The 20798-nt window shown below is 47.8% G+C and overlaps 1 protein-coding gene across 6 annotated transcripts in view; it reads left to right on the top strand.

The window, feature by feature from the left end:
- Positions 1 to 20798, top strand: part of CTIF (cap binding complex dependent translation initiation factor) — a 283936-nt gene that overhangs the window by 230206 nt on the left and 32932 nt on the right. For all 6 annotated transcript variants that reach the window (XM_055324229.1, XM_055324228.1, XM_055324227.1 and 3 more), the window contains one exon: positions 14388 to 14543. In XM_055324229.1, the coding sequence (XP_055180204.1) occupies positions 14388 to 14543 (156 nt within the window). The remainder of the gene's footprint in view (positions 1 to 14387; positions 14544 to 20798) is intronic.

Below are 20798 nucleotides of genomic sequence, written 5' to 3'. Positions count from 1 at the left end.
GGGGGACTGGCAGGAAAAGGCAGGGCAGAGGCAGGCATCTGTCCTGTCTGTAGGGGAGCCTTTTCGAACAGGACACCTTTGGGGTAGAAAGGGCACCAGAAGCCAAATCAGAGGCCTGGGTCCCAGCCCTACCAGCCTCAGAAGCATGAGATGCTATATGTGAGGCAGAGCCAGGAACATATGTAGGAAGTGCTTTGAAAAGAAAAGTGGCCCATGAATGCTGGTGGTCCTATTACACCCAAGTCAGGCTGGCAGCCAGGGTACGTCCTGCAGGGTCTACTGAGTGTCTGGTTCCCAGGGGCTGCCCTAGGAGACCTCTGTGCTCCAACTCACCCGTACCTGGCACGTGGTGCCCACACGTGTCTTCCAAAGGCTGAATGAACCCCAGGACACCCTGGCTGGAGGAATGCCTGCTACCCCCCACCCCCCCGGTCTTCCCATCTGTCAAACAGTCCAGCCCGCGCTCCCTGCTCAGCTGAGAGGAAAACTTCCAACCTCTGCAGAGGGCTTTTCAAGGCCACAGCCACAGCAGGTGCTAGCTCCCTCTCGCCTGATAATGAGGCTTCACGCCTGCATAAGTGTGAGACAAAATTCCCACTGATTGAGCCCAACTTCTCAGCTTCTCCCCCCTGCACCTCCGGGCTGCTGCTCCTGCCCCCCTCATGCGGAGCAGCAGAGCTGAGCCAACCTGACCTGATTTTGCCAAGCCAGAAATACGCTGGGTGCTCACACCCTGGGAACCTTGGAAAATGTCTCCAGAATGTTCTAGATTCAACTGCAAGTGGCTGAGGGCCATTCCCAGCCCCTGCGTGCTCCTTTCACCTGAGGAAGGATGCATTTTTGGGCCCAGTGCTGCAAGCCATCATGGCAGAGAATGTCTTTGCTGATTTTTCTTTTATTAGTAATAGTTGAGGGGCTGGGGTTTGGGACGTGATTTTCATCTCTGTTGATCAGAGCAGATTCAGGATAATCCGATCGTGTTATTCTGTCTTCGTTCTTTTGGGTGAGACTCAGAGGGCGGGAGTCACCACTAACATGTGGAGAATTTGACACGACACTCGAGAGAATTTCAGGCATGTGTGAAAGCCACGCTGACGGTCGCAGACCTGGGTCTGTGTTTTCAGTGGGCAGCTGTTTGCTCCGTCTGTGGTCTGGGGGTCAGGGCAGCACCCTACCTGCCTAGCTGCAGGGTCTGGCAGATGAGGGAACCCCGTCTCCGTGTCCACAGGGGTTGGTTTGAGGGACAACCATGTGACAAGCAAGGCCAATCAGAATCCATCCCTGAGATCTGTGGGGTGGACGCTCGGGAGGGAGGGCTGTGGCTCACAAGCTGTCGTGATAGAGATCGGGAGCACTGACCCCCGTCTTGGCCCTTGGCCAACACAAAGGGAGACCCTGGCAGGACAGAGAGTGTTCGGAAGGCACAAAACCAAGACTGGCAGAGGCTGGCGTGGGGAGAGCCAGCTCTGGCACCGTTGTCTGAGCCTCGTGGACCGGCTGCGTCCCTGGGCCCCCACCCCTCCCATAAGCCTGCTAGTTTGGGGTGTCTGTCACTGCCGGCTGAGAGCATGATCTGACCGTGTCTGGGCGTGGAGCAGAGAGCAGCGTGGAGTGCGAGCACCAGGGGCCTGAGCACGTGTGGGTGGATGCCTGGTCTGTGCACCGAGGAAGTCAGGGATATTCCGGGGAAAGTCCAGCCTGCAGTGGGCAAGGACATGCCCCAAGGCAAGGAGCAGTACAGGGCCCAGCAGACATCAGAGCTGCAGGCAGGCGACCCATCTTGGGGTGCAAGCTGGAGCGCCATGTTCAGCCAGGCTCAGGGGCGACTTGCCCTCCAGAAGGCACAGCAGGCTGTGGCCAGGGCCTGAGTGACCTGCTGGTCAGATTCTTGGTGTTCCAGGGTCAAGTTGTGGCTCAATCCCCAGGGCCGGACTTCAAAGCAGGACTAGCTGCTGTGGCCACGGTGTGGCTGTGGTGGCCAGCTGTGGGGGCAGCCTGGTGAGCATACCTCCCGGTGGGGGCTGCACACAGAGCCTGCCAGCAGGGTGGGGGCGGCCAGGTCTGGGGGACAGAATGACCCAGGATCCAATGGCCAAGAAGTCTGTCTGCCACTTATTAGGAACCTATTGTGCACCAGATACACTGCCCATGTCACTCCTCAAAGCCAAGAAAGTCTCTCTGACCTAGTCCAAGTGACACCGAGCCCTGGGTGACCTTTGCATGATGCTGCCCCAAGTGAGAGAGGCAGGGTGGTAGGCTGCCCAGGGAGGACTGCCCAAGACACAGACGGCTACCAGACAGTCCTTTCTCCCTTCTCCTCCCTGCTGACCCAAGACTGTGCTGGAAGCATGCCCAGCCGGCCTCGCCCGCTCTCTTACCCACTCTGCGCCCTGATCCCTGGCTCCAAGCCCCGTTCCCTCCTCCTGCCTGGACCTCTGGGATCCATTGTTCAATCCCTGTTGTTACACTGATGGGTTCTTTTGGTCTGAAGTCACCGAAACCAGCTTGAAGGTGGCTTAACTTCCCTGAATCCCTTTCCATCAGGATTCAGAGGCATCTCAGGGAGCCAGAAGGTCCCAGGAAAGGCCAGGAAATGGCACCCCCGGGATTCTCGGTCTCGGGCTAGCAGAGGTGGGTCCAGCAAGCCTCTAGGGTTCCTTCCAGCCAAGCTCGAGGCCTGGGCATTCCCCTGCCTCTGCCCCTGGAGGGTGTTACTTTAGAGAGCGTGCTGGGGGGACCTCCCTGAGGAGCTGACCTTGAAGTGGAGACCCGGAGGAAGTGAAAGTTTGAGCCGAATAAAAATAGGGCAGCTCCTGTTTGAAAACGACTCTCATCCTTCCAGTATAAAGAATCCCATCAAATACTCTTTTCAAATCCTCCAACTAACAGCCTCCAAGGAGGGCCAAGGCCAGCTCACTGCTGCTGGGCTGTCACCAGCTCCTCCGTGCCTGTCCCTCTCACATCTCATCCCACCTTCTCCAGGAAAAAGCAGCTTCCTGCCGGAAGTCCATGAAAGCGCGCGCTCTCCTCAGCCCTGGGGCGACGGCCGCCCCGGCCACCTCTCTGCCCAGAAACAAACCAGAGTCGCCGGGGACGGGGAGTGGGCATGGGCACGCTTCCCCTGGTCATTTGTTGCAGAAGAAGGAGAAGGGAATGCTGGTGAGCTTGCAGGCCTTGGAGGGGCTGCCGCCCTCGAGGGGCCGCCGTCCTTCCCGGGCAGCGGCCCAGCACGCCGTGACCCTTGTGCCTCAGGCCCTCCCTGGTCGGGGCAGTGTCTCCCCGATGCCCTGGCTGGGAGGGGTCCCCCTCTGCCTGCACGCAGCTGTTTGGGGCTTGACCGCAGGACTCTCTCACGCCAGAGTTCACGTGGTTATCCAGAGTGGGGAAGAACTTCCCAGAATCCCTTGAGAAACCTGAGACACTGAATGGCTTTCAGGGCTTATTGATGTGGTCGGTGCAGGAAATAGCAGTACGTCAATAAATAGTTTTAGGCAGGAAACGGGGCTTAAATGGTAGCCTTAAAGTTTTGGGAAAGACACTAGGGGTTGCCGGGAGGGAGCCTGCCCGTCAGATGGGAACCTGGAGCCAAATGCCCGGCTTTGAAACGGCTGCCACAGGCTGAGGCCCCTCGCTGGTCCTGGACGGGAGGGGACCGAGGTGGAAGGCGGAGCCGGGAGCCAGGGGAGGCTGGTTTCGGTTGCAGAGGAGGCTCCTGCTTCCAGAGGGACAAGCTGGCAGCCTACAGCCTAGGCGCCCAGCGGAGACACGCGGCTGGGCCGTGCTGGCCTCCGAGTTGGGCATGTTCACACCCATTTCCTCCCACTTCCAGCGAGAGTCCACGCTAGGCCGTGGATCACCGCAGGCGTTCCGCTGTCCTCGTGCAAAAAAAAATCGGGGGGAAAGGGTCACAACCTGTCAACTTTTCCTAAGGAGCTGTTTTTCTGATTATGAAATGAAATGTTCGCAGAAAACCAGACATTCAGAAAATAATAAAAAGTAAAAGAAAAAAGAATAATAAACGTCATCCGTAAATTCATACAGAGTAGACTCTCACATCTGCTGAGGAATAGCAACTGTGAAGACCTCGGGTGTTTCTCATCTTTTCCCTTTAAAAAAAAAATTCACAGAGGAGATTATACAGTACATGCAATTTTGCTTTTGCTTTTCTTCGTGTCATATAGCCATTTTCCCGTGCTGGTATAAACATCTCAGAAACACCTAATTTTTAACGGGTAAGAGGATGATCCTGTACCTAATCATTCCCCTCTTGTTGGATACTTAGGTTGTTGAATTTGTGTGTGTGTGTGTTAAGTTTATTTTTCCTGTTACTTTTAATTATTGCCTTACAATAATTCTCCCAAAGTGCAAGTACGAGACCAAACAGGAAGAACACTTTGAAGGCTTATTTTAAGATTTTTTTAGGAAAATATAACCAGTTTGCACTGTGCATATACGAGAGTGTCTGCTTCACTGCATCATCCTCAGGATTGACAATTACCGGTTTTTAATTTACTAATAGAGTAAGTAGGGAAAAAAATACTATTTTCATTCATTGGATTGCTTCTGAGATGTAATTAATTTGTTTTCATTTATTTATCAGCAATTTATGTTTTGCTGTATGAATTATCTTTTAATGGCCTTTCCCCATCTGTCCATGAGGGATTTAGTACTTCTATTACAAATTTGATCAAGCTATTTATAGATAAAGACTGTTGCCCTTTGTCACGTTTATTGCAAACATTTTTCCCAGAACATTCATTGCCTCCTAAGCGTGTTTGCAGTATTTTGATGCATTCCTTTGTTGCTAATGTAGAAAGCCCCTCTCCAACCAAAAATTAGATTCTCTGTCACATTTTCCTCAAATTCTTATGGTTTGTCTTCTTTTTTTTCTTTAACATTTACCTCTTTATTCCATCTGGTATTCATTTTAGGGCTCAGTGTGGAGAGAGACTCTGAGTTATTACCCCCCTCACCCCCCAGACTTAGACAGCTGTACCTGCAGTGTTGCTCGAATGAATAGTGCTCTCTTTGCCACTGATTGGTGGTCCTCCAGGGGCCGTGTGATAAATCCTTACGGATGCTGGATGTGTCTCTAGGCTATGTGATCTAGCCGTCCACTCTTATGTCAGTTCCACACCCTTTTCATTAGTAAAACTTCAGGATAGGTGAAAAATAGTATGACTCTTTACAATTTTGATTTTAGCTATTTCCCCCATTACTCTTTTTTTTTTTTTTTTTTTTTTTTTAGAGAAAGATGTGGGGAGGGGCAGAGGGAGAGAGGGAGAGGAAATCTTAAGCAGGCTCTGTGCTCAGTGCAGAACAGGACTCAGGGCTCCATGTCACGACCCTGAGATCATGACCTGAGCCAAACTCAAGAGTCAGACGTTTAACCAACTGAGCCATCCAGGCGCCCGCCCCCCCCGGCCCCCGCCGTTGCATCACTCTTTCAAATTATTTTAAGGACTATTTCTTTCAAGCTTCCATTCCCTGTTTCCCTCCAAAAAGTTCCCGTTGGAATATGGAGTACAAACTGGGATTACATCCCAGTTTATGAATTATTTCAAGGAGAATCACCATTTTGACAATGCTGTCTACCCATTAAGGAATATTGTGTGTTTCTTCATTTGTTGAACACTTTGTCCAAATCTGGCAGTTTGGTTTTGGAATTTTCTACATAGAAATTTTGCACATTCCTAAATAATGTTAGGTGAGTATTTTTATTGCGCTAATAAATGAGCTTCGGTGCACTAAAATATCTCCCCGGTTAATCCTATCATTTTAAAAGCTGTTGAGGGACGCCTGGGTGGCTCAGCAGTTCACGGTTTCCCTTCACCCCCAGAGCGTGATCCTGGGGTTCCAGGATTGAGTCCCACATCAGGCTGCCTACATGGAGCCTGCTTCTCCCTCTGCCTGTTTCTCTGCCTCTCTCTCTCTCCCTGTGTTTTTCATGAACAAATAAATTAAAATCTTAAAAAAATAAAATTAAAAAGCTGTTGATTTTTATACATTAATTTTGCATCTAAATACTCTTATTAATTAATTTGTGGCTAAACTCTCATGCTAATTCTAGTCTTTATTAGAGAGTTCTCTTGGGTTTTTCATTTGTATAATCATATCAAATCATTTGATCTTCTTCCTTCCAAGGGTCATGGATGTTGCTACAATTTTTTAATCAGGCCTATTGATATAATTTATTATGTTTATAGATTTTCTAATACTAAGTCATCCTTGCCTTTCTGGGATAAAATCTACCTGGTTATAATAGTTCTGTTTGCTAGCATGTCATTTAGGACTTTCACATCTACTCATATTAGAGAGATAGGCCCATAGAATTCCTTATTTATAATTTACAATCAAGGAAAACTTATCTTTTTTTCTGTTCTAGATCAGCCTACATAGCAGAGCAGCCATCTAATTTTTTGAAAATTTGAATCATGGGGCGCCTGGGTGGCTCAGTGGTTGAGCGTCTGCCTTTGGCTCAGGGCGTGATCCTGGAGTCCCAGGATCGAGTCCCACATCGGGCTCCCCACATGGAGCCTGCTTCTCCCTCTGTCTGTGTCTCTGCTTCTCTCTCTGTGTCTCTCATGAATAAATAAATAAAATCTTTAAAAAAAAAAAGAAAGAAAAAGAAAATTTGAATCAACTTATCCATAAAAATCATAAGTATAGAGACCTCCTAATTCAGAACTTTTCATTTTGTATTATGATTTTTAGCCTTTTCTGGCCTTTTATTGATTTTTTTTTTAGTAAACTTTGATGATATTTATTTTTTAAAACATCCATTTTATCATTTTTTTCCAAAATCATCAGCCTAGAATTGTAAATGGCTTTTTATTGCTTTTTATCTACTATATATCTTTTTTTCAATATTTTGAGTACATTTCTAATTTTATTTCTGTTTCTTCTTTCTTGATTTTACATAATTTGCTTTCTCTGTTTTCTCACTAATTAGTTTTTTGCTTTATCTGTATTATGTCCTTTCATATATTTCCTTAGTTACTGGTGGCTTTCTAATTTTTTGAGTCAGTAAATCAGTAAAAGTATAATGGGATCTACATATGTAATTTCTTTTTTTTTTTTTAAGATTTATTTATCTATTTGTTTGAAAGAGAGAGGGGAGCTCGAGTGGAGGGAGGGGCAGAGGGAAAGGGAGAGAGAGAATCTCAAGCTGACTGTCTGCTGAGCATGGAGCCCAACTTGGGACTCAGTCCCATGACCCTGAGATCATGACCTGAGCCTAAATCAGGGGTCAGATGCCTAACTGACCAAGCCACCCAGGTGTCCCTCCATATGTAATTTCAAATTCAATAATGTATATTATTTCACCTAGTATATCCAAAATCTCATCATGGAATTGATATTTTCACAACAGGAGACATTTTACGTTCTTTGATACTAAACTTTCAAGCACTCTCGTCTATTTTAAGCTTAGAGCACATCTCCGTTTGTATAGGTACCTTTCAAGCACTCGGTGGTCATATGTGGCTGGTGGCTACCATATTGGACAGCGTAGGTTTAGGAGATGTATTTGCTTCCTCTTTTTAACAGCCAAAATAGTTAAAACTATAAACTTATCTTTCATTATAGCTTTGACCATGTCCGTGAGTTTTTATAACTCACTATTTCCTAATCTATTATCATAAATTTGATTATGTATTTATTCTTTCTTTGGGAGACTTTTTTTTTTCCTGTTAGAGAGCGGGGAGCAAAGGGAAAGAGAATCGTAAGCAGACTCCATGCCTAGTGCAGAGCCCAATGTTCTTTCAATCCCACGACCCTCAGATCATTACCTGAGCTGAAATCAAGAGTCAGACGCTTAACCAACTGAGCCAGCCAGGCGTCCGCTTTGGGAGACTATTTTTAAACACCCGAGTAATTGGCTATTTTTTTAATTGTTCTTAATTCTTGACCCAAGTGTGTGACCTGTAGAATTTCTGTGCTTTGAAATCTAGAGTAAATCATAGCTTACATGAGGCTACTTTCAATTTAGTCTTATTAATTACGTTACTTAAATCAGCTAAGTGATTAAATATTGTTATCAGTCGTGGAATGCTAGTGGTTTCATTCCAGAGACTATTATTCCTATTTTCTTCTTGTGTTTCAATAGTTTTTGTTTTATGTATTTTGAGTCTATGCTATGCAGGGTATAATCTTTTTTGCTACCTATTATGAATGTAATTTATTTATATGTAACCTTTTTAATTTTATTTAATGATTGTTATCTTGAAAACTACTTTGATTTTACAAGTGTTTTAACTTTATTTCTATTTGCCCGCAATTATTTTTACCCATTTATTTTACATATCCTGTTTTTAGGTACTAGTGTTTGCTTTTAATACTTTTAAAGATGTTCTTTAACTTCTATTTCTATGATTACCATACTTGAGAAAGAAACAACAACTTCTGAATCCTTATGGTCTAAATTATGAAATGTGTATGCTTTACAATCTTCTCTTCCTCTCCCACCAGTATGCATTAGTCTTCAGAAGTTTATCTTAGGTTATTAAATCACTACTACTATAAAGTCTTTTCAAATTACATTTAAATATTAAATAACTTCTCTTTCAAGGACCATTTTCAGCTTTTGATTCTGTCTCACAACCAAAGTTGTAATTACTTATTTTGTTTTAACTTTGTAAGCCTACCTGGTTTCAGTTTCCACTTCTAGTCCTTCTATACCATGATTTCCTCAAATTGAGTCTCAATTTGATTGGCTGAGCATGAATTTAAGAAAGCTTTTAAATTTTTAGATTATCTTTTATTGTGGCAAAAGAAAACACCACATAAATAAAATTTACCATCTTAACCGGTTATATGCGTGCAGTTCGGTCATGTGAAGTATAATCACATTATTAGATACCCAATTTCCAAAGTTTTTTCACCTTACAGAACTGAAACTAACCCATTAAACAATTCTCCAGTCTCCTCTCTCCCCAGCCACCTGGAACCCACCATTCTACTTTCTGTTTCTGTGATACCTGTATAGTATGTGTCACTTTGTGGCTAGCATATTTCAATGAGCATAATGTCCTCATGGCTCACCTGTGTTGTAGCATATACCAGAATTTCCTTCCTTTTTAAGACTGAATAATATTCTGTTGTATACACGTGGCACATTTTGTTGATCCATTCCTTCATTGATGGACACTTGTGTTGCTTCCACCTCTTGGCTGTTATGAACAGTGTTGCGATGAACATGGGTGTACAAATAATCTCTTCAGGACCCTGCTTTTAGTTCTTTGGGGTATACACTCAGAAGTGGAATTGTTGGATCGGATGGTAACTCCATTTTTAATTTTTTGAAGAATCGTCATACTGTGTTCCATGGTGGCTGTACCAGTTTGATTTGTTTTTTTAAGATCAGCCCATAGGTAGGACTTTTAAAAACCTTTGCTTATGTAAGATGTGTTTCTCCTGCTCTCACTCACAGCTGCCTGTGTTCTTTCCCCCTCAAACAAGTGAAGATGTTGTCTCGAAGTCTCTGAATTTTAACATCAAATACAGAAATATAAGGCCAACCACATTTCTGTTCCTTTGTGAGAAACCTAGGGGTTTCCCCCACCCCACCCCTTCCAAGCTGTTTTTAGAATTTTTCTTTTTCTTGAAATTAAAAAAAGAAAGTTCTCCTGCTAAGTATCAATGGTGGGGCCCTGGGACACTGTGAGCCCTTTCTACCTGAAGAACCTGTTCTTCTTTGGCTTTTGGTTTTCAACTCAAAGTGTCTCACTCTGGTCTCTTTATTCCATGTATTCTGAGATCCTTTCTGAAAGCCTCTGCAATTCATAGGTCAGACGCCTATCCACTCAGTCTTCCCCTCTTTCTTCTTTTTCATCGGTATATCCTTGTGTTCAACTTTCTGGTTATTCTCCAAGTCTATCTTATGTGCTACTTTTCCTGCTATGCTCATTCTGCCGTTCACTGCCTTCAGCTCACACTCTCCTGTTGCTGTTGTTCTTCTGGTCCCTATCCATCCTCCCCAAAGGCCAACTTCCGTATCACACAAGACAGGATCCCTTCTTTTGAATGCCTCTCCACATGTCACAGAATCCACACCATTGTTCTTACGGACCTAAAAGCCCCCATGTTTTGGTGTTTTTTTTAAGATTTTATTTATTTATATGAGAACAAGAGAGAGAGAGAGAGCTCAGACAAGCAACGGAAGGGAGAAGCAGACTCCTTGCTGAGCAGGGAGCCTGATGCAGGACTCAATCCCAAGACCCCGGGATCATGACCTGACCCAAAGGTAGACGCTTCACTGACTGAGCCACCCAAGTGCCCCAACCCACTTGGTTTACACTGGAATTTTTAACTTTATTTATTCTTGATATATTGTTATCATTTTCAAAACTGCATTTCCATTAGGTCTTCAAGAGCCCCCTATTCAGCTGTGCAGGACTTTCCCATAGACGGCATAATGCTCTTCTCTTCCCTTACCCTTGAAAGACAAAGGCTTGGTTTGGGTTGGGGGTTAACCATATGGATCATTCTTGGAATTCTCGATGTCTGCTGCAGCAAGAGTAGAGTCTCCACCTCCATGGATGGCTTCGAATGTGCCCATCCTAAGTCTGATTTCCAACATTTAGCAGTTGATCCATTTTCTAGTGCATTTTGCTAGCCCCAAACAGAATCCTCTCTCGATGCCACCAGTTATCAGGAGGAAAGTGAGTCATGCTCTCATTCTCTGATCAGATGTAATCATTTTTAAAACATTTGCAAGTACCAGGGGCAGACAGAGAGAGGCTGAAGGTCAAGCTACTTCCCATCTACCCCTAACCTTTGGTCTTCTGGGGAGGAGGCCAAGCTGCTCTGGGCAACTAGGGCTTCTTGGCGACAGCACTTTAGTTAGTGGTATTATCTCTGGAGTCTGGTGAGGAGGCTGTTGGCGAACTGTTATCTTCCATCTCAGTGTTGCTGTGGGGATTTCTTCTGTCTGACAGCATGGGTATTTTTATGGGAGATGAGGAAAGGGCAAGGCAGGCACTGATAGAGGGGCCCCATTTTAACTCCCAACTCAGCACCTTATAAAAGCCCAGAGCTGTGGTTCTCAGCCATGGCCACTCACTGGAATCACCTGGAGGGCTTCCACAATTGACTGGTGTCCTGGCCTCACCATGGCCCGCCAAGCAAGCCTCTGTGTGGCGGGTGGAATCCAAGCATCTATAGCTTTGAAGCTTCTCTGGGTGACTCCAGTGTGCAACCAGGGCTGAAAACCTTTAGCCCAGATTTGTAAACAATGGTAGGGCTTAGGTTCTCATTCAGATTCTAGCCCTAAGTGACCTCGGTGAAGTCTTTTAACCGCTTTGTGCCTCAGTTTCCCCCATTCTAAAATGAGAGTGCTAAGGCTTGCCTCTGCTCTGACCACATAAGGATATAGTGGGATAAACACAGGTTAATGAGGGTGGAACTACCTAAAGATTCATGACTTCAGGGCCAGCAGTCCAGGTGCTTTGTAGGCCATAGGGTGGTGGGCAAAGTCATTCATTCATTCACAGGTACCTAGAACACCACAGGGCAGCCCCTGTAGGCTCTCTGCTCCAGCCTTAGTACTAGGAAGGAGACCCCACTACTTTTGGAGTCCCTGGCTAAACCCAGGGTACTCTTCTAGGGACACTGCCCTGTCTCAGACTCCAGGGTGGGAGAGCTCCAGTTGAACACAGGTAGACATCTCAGTGGGAAGTGAATGGGGAGGCAGGAGGCTTGAGGATTGGCATGGAGCTCCTGAGATCTGCCAGCTTGAGTGGACCTGCTGAGGCGGTAGGAACAAATGGCTTAGTGGAAAATTCAGACAGAAAGTGAGTATGTGCTTGAGCTCTCAGGTACCGCTTTTTCATTTTAAAAACACCAGGAGAAGACGCCTGGGTGGTGCAGTCGTTAAGCGTCTGCCTTTGGCTTGAATCATGATCCCAGGGTCCTGGGGTCGAGCCTCACATTGGACCCCTGCTTGTGCTTTCTCTCTCTTTGTCAAATAAATAAATAAAATATTTAAAACAAAACAAAGCAAAAAATACACCAGGAGAAAAGAAGGGGTTCGGAAAAAGCTGGGATCCAGAGTAGCCAGATCCAGGTTCAAATCCCTGCTCTGCCATTTACACATAGCCGTGGGCAAGCTGGGGAACTTCTCTAACCTCAGATTCATCGTCTATAAAATGGGGCAATAGTAGGACCTGCCTTGTGGGATCATTGCGGTGATTACATGAGATACCACAGTTGGGGCACTTGCCTCAGTGTCTGGGGCTCGATAGTAGGCTGCGGCTCCCCGTTTTTACACACACACACTTTAAACTGGTCAAACTCTGAAACTAATAAGTCATGACCCAGGCTCATCAGAAGCAGGGACTGGAGGGACATCTCTTGGTGATCTTCACATCCAGCTCCAAATTGGCCAGCGGAGGAGAAGGAGGCGGAGGTGCTATCTGCCCTTTTAGGCTTCTGGATGGCACTACCGTCACAAGGGACAGACGTTAACCCAGTCTTCCTTGAGGGCCTTCCTTCTCTGGAGATTCTGAGATGCTGTCATCCAGGAGAGTGCTCTGCCAAAATAAGCAGTGGGAAAGGGTACTGGACAGTGGGAATGGCACACGGCACGTTGACAGCCTGTTCCCTCCCGTGTCCTCCTGGTGGCACAGTCACCCAGATCCAGAATCCTGGTGTCATCTTTGAGTCTTCCTTCTCCATCAACCCTGAAATCCATCCCTTGGTGACTCTTTGTCTTGACAATGTCACTGGTACCATCCTGTACCAGGCAGCGGGTGCTGCTCAACAGGCAAGCGCAGAAGTCCTAGTGGCACTAGGAAGGAGTGGATGTTGTGTTGCAGAGAGATCCTGCATGTGCGAGTTGGCTGGTGACCACCTGACCTAGTCTAGATTTGGGTGGGCCCTGCTTCACATGCCTCTCACCTTCCCTTTGGGACCATCAGACCAGCCCACAGGTGGCCTTCTCATGGCAATGGGAGGAACCTAGGAGAGGAAGTGTAACTACGTAAGGCTTCTTACAGCCTCAGATCAGAACCAGTACCCTGGGGCAGTCCTGGTGGCCCAGCGGTTTAGCGCCGCCTTTGGCCTGGGGTGTGATCCTGGAGACCCCGGATCGAGTCCCACGTCCGGCTCCCTGCATGGAGCCTGCTTCTCCCTCTGCCTGTGTCTCTGCCTCTCTCTCTGTGTCTGTCATGAATAAATAAATAAAATCTTAAAAAAAAAAAAAAGAACAAGCACCCTGTCGCTTCTGCCTCCTGCTGTTGGCCAAAGCAAATCATATGGCCAAACCCAAAGACAAGACAGGGGAAACTGATTTCTGACTATGGTCTAACCTACCGCAGGTTCTTATCTCCCAAATGCCAGACAGCTCAGGTTTCATTCAGCCTGTGCTTTTGCGGTGGCCTCCTGGCCTGGGCTCTGCATCTGTGCCATGTTAACCTCATAAGGAGCATAGATATGACCGTGGCATTTCATGACCCACCCCAAACCTCTGCCAACCATCACAGAATGCAGCAGCTCCTTGGCTGGGTTCAATTATCCATACTCTAACCCCACTCCTTTTCTCAGACCTGACTCCTGTTTTTTTTTTTTTTTTTTTCCCTCTCTACTCCACCTGTGCAGGACCCAGACCATGTTATACCTGCTTATTTCCCAAACACCCATGTTACCCTCCCCACATCGTTGTTCTCTCCACCTGAGATGCCCCATATTACTGTGTCAGAATCCTAGCTCTTTCATGGCCTTCATTTCCCATTGAGTGACAACTGCCTCTGAGCTCACCTGGAACCCCGCAGTGGCTTTAGTACCTTCTCTCTTGTATCACAGTTATGAGTGAACATGGCATTTCCTAGTCCTTAATACAGTGCCTGGCACACAATGGGGCAATACTGCTTTTGAGGAGGATGAATGAATGCCTCTCATCCTCCTACTATCTCTAAGCCCCTTGCAGGCATGGGCCATAGCTGCCTCTAGCCCGGTGCTAGGGCCATTATGAGCCTCGGTCACTAATTGCTGACATGCAAGACAATACTCTGGTTACTCTCCGTCGTGTAGAGGGCATGCTTTGGGGATTAGAGCAAAGGGAAGTGGTTTAGGCACAGGGAGTTGCATGGGGGAGATGATAACTCTGGGAAAGGTGTCATCTGCCCTTCATCTCACTCCCCCATCTCAGCTTTGGGATCAGTGGAGCAAGGCTGAGGGGCCCCCAATCTGGGAATGGAAGAAAAGGTGCTGTGGCCAAAAGTCAAAGTGGCCCTAACACCTACGAGTAAGCCCCCACATTCACACTCCAGCCAAGAGGCACCCCTCCCTCCTTACTGAAAGCATGGGGTTGACCAGTTGCCCAGAGCCAGCCTTTGGACAGTAGGTACCACATCCAAGCAAGGCTGACTCAGTCTCTTGTGCCTCCACAGAAGGACTTCACAGTGCGGGAGGAGCTTCAACAGCAGGATGTGGAGCGCTGGCTTGGCTTCATCACCTTTCTGTGTGAAGTGTTTGGGACCATGCGCAGCAGCACGGGCGAGCCCTTCCGTGTGCTCGTCTGCCCCATCTACACCTGCCTCAGGGAGGTAAGAGACCCGCGTGCGTGGCTGTGCCCACTGCCCTGCCAAAGAACACCACCCTGGAACTTCTGTAAGCAAAACAAAACTCCAACGCGCCAGCATGGCTACACCGCTTGTACCACCTAGAGTGACAGGGCCTTTGGTAAACAGAACATAACTCCCCACACTTCTGTTTACTAAATGCCGGTTTTGATTTATTGGGTTTATAGGAAGGGGAAAAAGCTCTCCAAAGGGAATTATTATTAACTTAGATTTCCGTAATTCATAATCTAGAACACTGCCTGCAGGGAGGAGACCTCTGGTAAATATTAATTGGATGACTGGATCTTTGGTCTGGATTGGTTTACCATTAAATTATTTATTTAAAAAAATACTTGCTTCTAAGTTTCATCTGAAAGATAAATAAATAAGAATAACCGAGAAACTTTTGAGAAGCAAGAGGTCAGTGGTATACTTGCCCTACCAAGTACCATCACCCACTTTAAAAGGTCATCCTGGCTACCCTTGGGGGCCAGAAGCCGAGAGCTCATTACCGTGCTGTTGGTGGCATCCAGTGAGAGGCTGGTGACTCAGATCACAGCCGTGACGGTGCAGAGGAGGATTGCATTCCAGTTATATTTTTGAGTGGGAATCAACAGGACCTGCTGACATGAGATATTGGAGAAAGGAGGAAGTGACGTGGGCTCCTGGTTCACCAGCCTGGTGGCACCATTTTCTGTGATGGGGAGCGCTAGAAGAGAATTGAGGGGGGTGGAAACCAGGAGGTGGATTTTTTCCTGTTTGGGTGACCCGGTGTGTGTCCCCAGAGAACTGTCCCACTGTTGCTTGGGTACAAGTGCCTGAAAATCGAGATGAGGCTGGCCCTGGGGACACAGAGCCGAGCATTGTATGAAGTGTCAGTGTGTACCTGGTGCTCAAGGCCGGGGACCAGGTGGGGTCACCCGGGGAGACGGTATAGATGGAGTAGATGGAGGAATGACCAGGAGGCGGGGGTGGCAGTTGGGGTGAGGATGTGAGTGTGGACGAGTCTTTGGAGAAGTGTTTCTGTGAAAGGCAACAGGGAAGGAAGAGCTTGTCAACTCAGGGGAGGTGGGGTCAGAGGACATTTTTGTGTTTTGCAAAAGGAAGAAGATAATAGAGCAACGTGAGAGAAGGGAGGGGTATCTGTAAGTGGTTTTGAAGCCTCCGTGTATGGGAAGCGGGGTGCTTGTTGCACCGCTGTGGGTGCTCCCTGAAGCAGAGCTCAGGACCCCTCTCTGGCACCTTGTAGACCTATCCCCTCTGCCACTCCATGCGACAACCCTGCGCACTTGACTTCACAGTGTTGCTCAGACTCGGCAGCTGGCCCTTCCAACAGTACGTCACTCCCAGTGCCATAAACTCAGAACGCAGCACACGAGAGGCCTTGGCTACGCTTTCTGCCTCCCCCAGGGGTGATGAGAAGGCAGCCCTCTTGGATGATGGCCTCGTGGAGCCCCCCCATTCCTGCCTGGGCGCCCTGTGCCCCTGAGCTCATGGCAGGGAGTGGCACCGTTCGAGGGCAGTGACCGGGATTGCCCCCACACGTTCCCTCCGCGTGATCCCGGCACCTCCCGGTGTTGCCCCCACCTGCTCCCCGAGCGGGAGGCAGGGCTCCAGCTGAGCACTGGCCCCGGCTGCCAGGACACTTCGAGCAGCGCCTGAGGAAGCGTGAACTTTCAGCTGTGAGATCCGGAAGGTGCCGGGAGGTCTGCACAAAAAAACCACAGAGCTTCCCCTAATGCGCACTTGTTGGATGCAGTCAGCTTTTCAGGACAGTGTCACAAACACAAGTGCCTGCCATGCTCACAGTGACCTTGAGGACTAAACGGTTCCCCGACAGCTCTCACCATCTTTTTTTTTTTTTAAGATTTTATTTATTTATTCATGAGAGACACAGAGAGAGATGCAGAGACACAGGCAGAGGGAGAAGCAGGCTCCATGCAGGGAGCCCAATGTGGCACTCGATCCCAGGACTCCAGGATCGGGGCCCGGGCTGAAGGCGGCGCTAAACCGCTGAGCCACCCGGGGATTCCCCAGCTCTCACCATCTTGTGAAAGGGTGACCCAGAGCCCACGTTCCAAGCTCTGTGCTTGAGGCCCACATGAGGTGGTTCAGGAGAACCAGCCCTGGCCTCACATCACCTCCGCCAGGCTTTAGCTGTGCCATGTAGGGGAGAGTTCACCCCCGCTGGAGAGGGGATCGCGCTGCTCACTCCGACAGGGTTCGGGGAGAAAGACATGGTGTGGACAGGGTGCTAAGTGCAGCCGGACCATTAGGCCAGAATGTGGAAGGAGGTGCCCCCGGGGCTTGTTCTAGGGCACGGTGGCCCTCAGAGAGCTGGGCGTCCTCTAGTCTGACTTCAGGCCAGGCACCTGCCCAATCTTAAAGGGGCACAGAGACTGGAGTGCCCTGCCCGGGACACATGGCCAGTCAATGCCAGAGCTGGCCCAGAGCTTCTCCACTACCAGAGCTCTTTCCAAAGAGAACTTAGCTTCCCTAAAACAGGGCCTGAAGAAGAGACGGAGATGGAAAGAGGTGACCTGGGGATCATACAGTCCCTGAGGACACCCTGAGCAAGACCCCTGAGTTCTTGGCTCCAGGCTCCCTGGAGCAAGATCCCTGAGTTCTCAGAGCCTGGTGCTGCTTCCCCTACCTTTTTAGTCATGTACGCACTTACACCCAGGCCTGACCGACATTCCCAAAGCAGGTTGGGCCAGCTCTAAAAAACTTCCAGAAATCAAAGCCGCTGCCGTTGCCTCGCTCCATGCTGGAGGAGTTGAGGCTTTTCTCCTGGGGCGGTGCAGATGGCTGACCCAGATGCCCCCTTGTCCTGGATACCAGGACCGGCCCGGATTTCCAGCTACCCACTAGATGTATCCCGGTCATGCCTCCAGCCCCTCCAACAAGATGTGGCCAAGAGTGGCACCCCCAAGGCCCTCCTGCTCGTTCTAGGTTCTGGCGTGGGCCTTGACCCACCCTCCCTGCCTCCCCGCGGCCAGGCAGCCACCCCAGGACTCCCCCCATTGCCTTTTCTTACAGGCATGTGTCCTCGGCCCCTGCATACCCTCCGTGGATTCCCCTTTTCCCTTCCCAATAGGCCCTGAATCAAGCGTAGACCCACAGGCCCTCTTGGTGGGAAAATCGCATTTAGGAGCAAACTACTAGGAAGATACGAGGTCCTCAGAGCCCCGCCGCAATCTCGGTGTCCTCGGCTCGCGGAGGCCGCCCTCCCCAGACCTGGGCCTCGTCGGCCTCCATCCCCCCCCCATCTTGGCCCCGAAACCCCTTCAGACGGGAGGCCCCCCAGGGCTCTGAGGCTGCCTGCCCCGGCAGGGAACCCCCTGCTCACTTCCTCGCATACTCCCACCTCGTCTGGTTCTCCTGGAGACTCCAGCTGAGACCTTGCACGGTGTCCTGGGAGCAGCTCCCTTCCTGGCCACAGCCCTTCCCAGGCCCAGCCCAAGCCGCTTCTCCTGGGCAGCCCCCCACCCGCACCCCACAGAGCACAGCCCCAGCCTTGCCAGGGCATCTTAGCATTTTGGTATTTGGTAATTTCGTATTTATTTGGTCATTTAGTATTTAATAACGACTAGGGCACAGCAGAAGGCATTGTCTGAAGCACATCATGCGTTCTTTTCTCTTTTGACTCGGACAACACCCCGAAGCTTTTCATCCCCGGCTGCTGCTGGAGAACAGAGAGGTCAGGCAGCTTGCTCAGGGCCACCCAGCAAGGTGCACCTGGGATCCAGGTCCGACGGCTGGAGTCCCTGCTCCTGGCCGCTCTGCTTATGCCTCGAGAAGCATTTTTTCGTTTCTTTAGTCCGTAGCCCAAAGCGTGCTATGCAGCAGAAGCCAAATAGCTCATCGTGGAATGGATTCCACTTTTGCCGTAAATAACGTTTACGTTACTTATGTAGATTATATGTGATCAGGCCTTTCTTTGAGGGACGGAGAAGGATAATTTTCAGTGAGCCTTTTCATTGTTTGAGCACAAATGGCTCTGCCAACAGGTTTTCCAAGTGACTGAAAAGTATTACGGGTGCCTCCAAGATGCAGGCGTCTCCTTGCCCTCCTGTTTACTGTTCCTACTTGCTTCACGAGTTCTTTTTGTATTTTTGGTTTTTTTAAGATCTTATTTTTTTAAGTAATTGCTACACCCAACGTGGGGCTCGAACATACAACCCCGAGATAAAGAGTCAAACGCTCTACCAACTGAAACAGCCAGGCACCCCCTCTTTTTTTTATTTTTTTAGTGTTTATGTTATTATTGTAAGAACACTTAATACAAGATCTACCCACTTAACAGATTTTTAAGTGTACAGTACAGTGTTGTTACCTGTAGACACAAGGTCACTATGGCAAATCCCTAGAATTTATTCATCCAGCATAATTGAAATTTTGTGCTCAGTTTTTAGCAATTCACATTCTACTCCCCGCCCCCTGATCCCCAGCCTCTGGCAGCCACCTCTAGTCTTTGCTTCTACAAGTTTGACTATTTTAAATACCTCATGTAAGTGGAAATATGCAGCATTTATCCTTCTGTGACTGGCTTATTGCACTTGGCATAATATCTTCCAGGTTCACCCATGGTGTCCCATACGGCAGAACTCCCTTCTATTATAAAGTGCAATAGCAGTTGCACAGTTGACCTTCGAACAACATGGGTTTGAACTGTGGGGGCCCAGTTATATGTGGAGTTTTACAATATGGTACTGTAAATGTATTTTCTCTTCCCTGTGGTTTTCTTAGTAATGTTTCCCCTAGCTCTCTTCATTATAAAAATACGGTATGTAATACATATAATATGCAAAATATGCATTAATTGACCATGGATGTCATTGACGAGGCTTCTGGACGACAGGAAGCTACTAGTTAAGTTTTGAGGGAGCCAAAAATTATATGTAGATTTTCAGCTGCTCAGGGGTCAACGCCACTAACCCACACGTTGTTCAAGGGTCAGCTGTATTCCACTGGATGGCTGTACCACATTTTTTAATCTGTGCATCTATTAATGGACATTTAGGTTGTTCTCATCTCTTGGCTACTGTGAATAGAGCTGCAGTGAACATGGGAGTGCTCATATCTCTCTGAGATCTTGATTTCAGTTCTTTTAGATAAATACTCAGAAGTGGCATTGCTGGATAATATGGTTCTATTTTTAACTTTCGGAGGAAGCTCCCTACTGTCTTTCAGAGCAACTATTTCTCCCAGTCCTTGCCACCACTTGTCTTTTTTCTCTTCTTTCTTTCTTTCTTTTTCTTTCTTTCTTTCTTTCTTTTCTTTCTTCTTTCTTTTTTAAAGAATAGTAGCCATCCAACAGATGTGAGGTGGTTTTCATTTGCATTTCCCCGATGATTAGTAACATTGAGCCCCTTTTCATTTACCTATAGGCCATGTGTCCGTCTTCTTTGGAAAATGTCTATTCAAGTCCTTAGCTTACTTTTTTCAATCCAGTTATTAGTTTTTCTGGATACTGGGTTGCAGAAGTTCCTCACATATTTTGAAAATTAACCCATAAGCAGATATTTGTAAATGTTTTCTCCCATTCTGTGAGTTGCCTTTCACTCTATTTGTTGTTAGTTGTTGTTGTTGGGGGGGGGTCTGTTTTGTTTTGTTTTGTTTTGTTTTGTTTTGTTTTTGCTGTGCAGAAACTTTTTCACTTGATGCCGTAGTCCCGGTTGTCTTTCGCTTTTGTGCTTTCGGCATCATATACATGAAATCACTGCCAAGACCTATATGATGAAGCTTTCCCCCTACGTTTTCTTTGAGAAGTTACAGTTTCAGGTCTTAAGTTTTCATCCATTTTGAGTTCATTTCTTTATGTATGATGTTAAGAGTTCAGTTTCATTCTCCAACCCATGGGTATCCAGTTTTCTCAGTACCATTTGTTTCTGTCCCCATCGTATATTCTTGGCACTTTGTAGGCTGAGCTATATGCACATATTTATTTTTGGGCCCTCGGTTCTGTCCCATTGGTTATTTGTATGTTTTTTTATTTTTTATTAAAGATTTTATTTATTTATTCATAGACACAGAGAGAGAGAGAGGCAGAGACACAGGCAGAGGGAGAAGCAGGCTCCATGCAGGGAGCCCGATGTGGGACTCGATCCCGGGTCTCCAGGATCACACCCCAGGCTGCAGGTGGCGCCAAACCGCTGCGCCACCGGGGCTGCCCTATTTGTATGTTTTAAAGGACTATAGCCTTAGAATATATTTTGATATTAGGATGTGTGGTGCTTA

The sequence above is a fragment of the Nyctereutes procyonoides genome, unplaced genomic scaffold (assembly GCF_905146905.1).
Source record: "Nyctereutes procyonoides isolate TBG_1078 unplaced genomic scaffold, NYPRO_anot_genome, whole genome shotgun sequence".
Classification (NCBI taxonomy): domain Eukaryota; kingdom Metazoa; phylum Chordata; class Mammalia; order Carnivora; family Canidae; genus Nyctereutes; species Nyctereutes procyonoides.
Note: the sequence above shows the minus strand (reverse complement) of the source record. Positions and strands in the feature narration are given on the sequence as shown.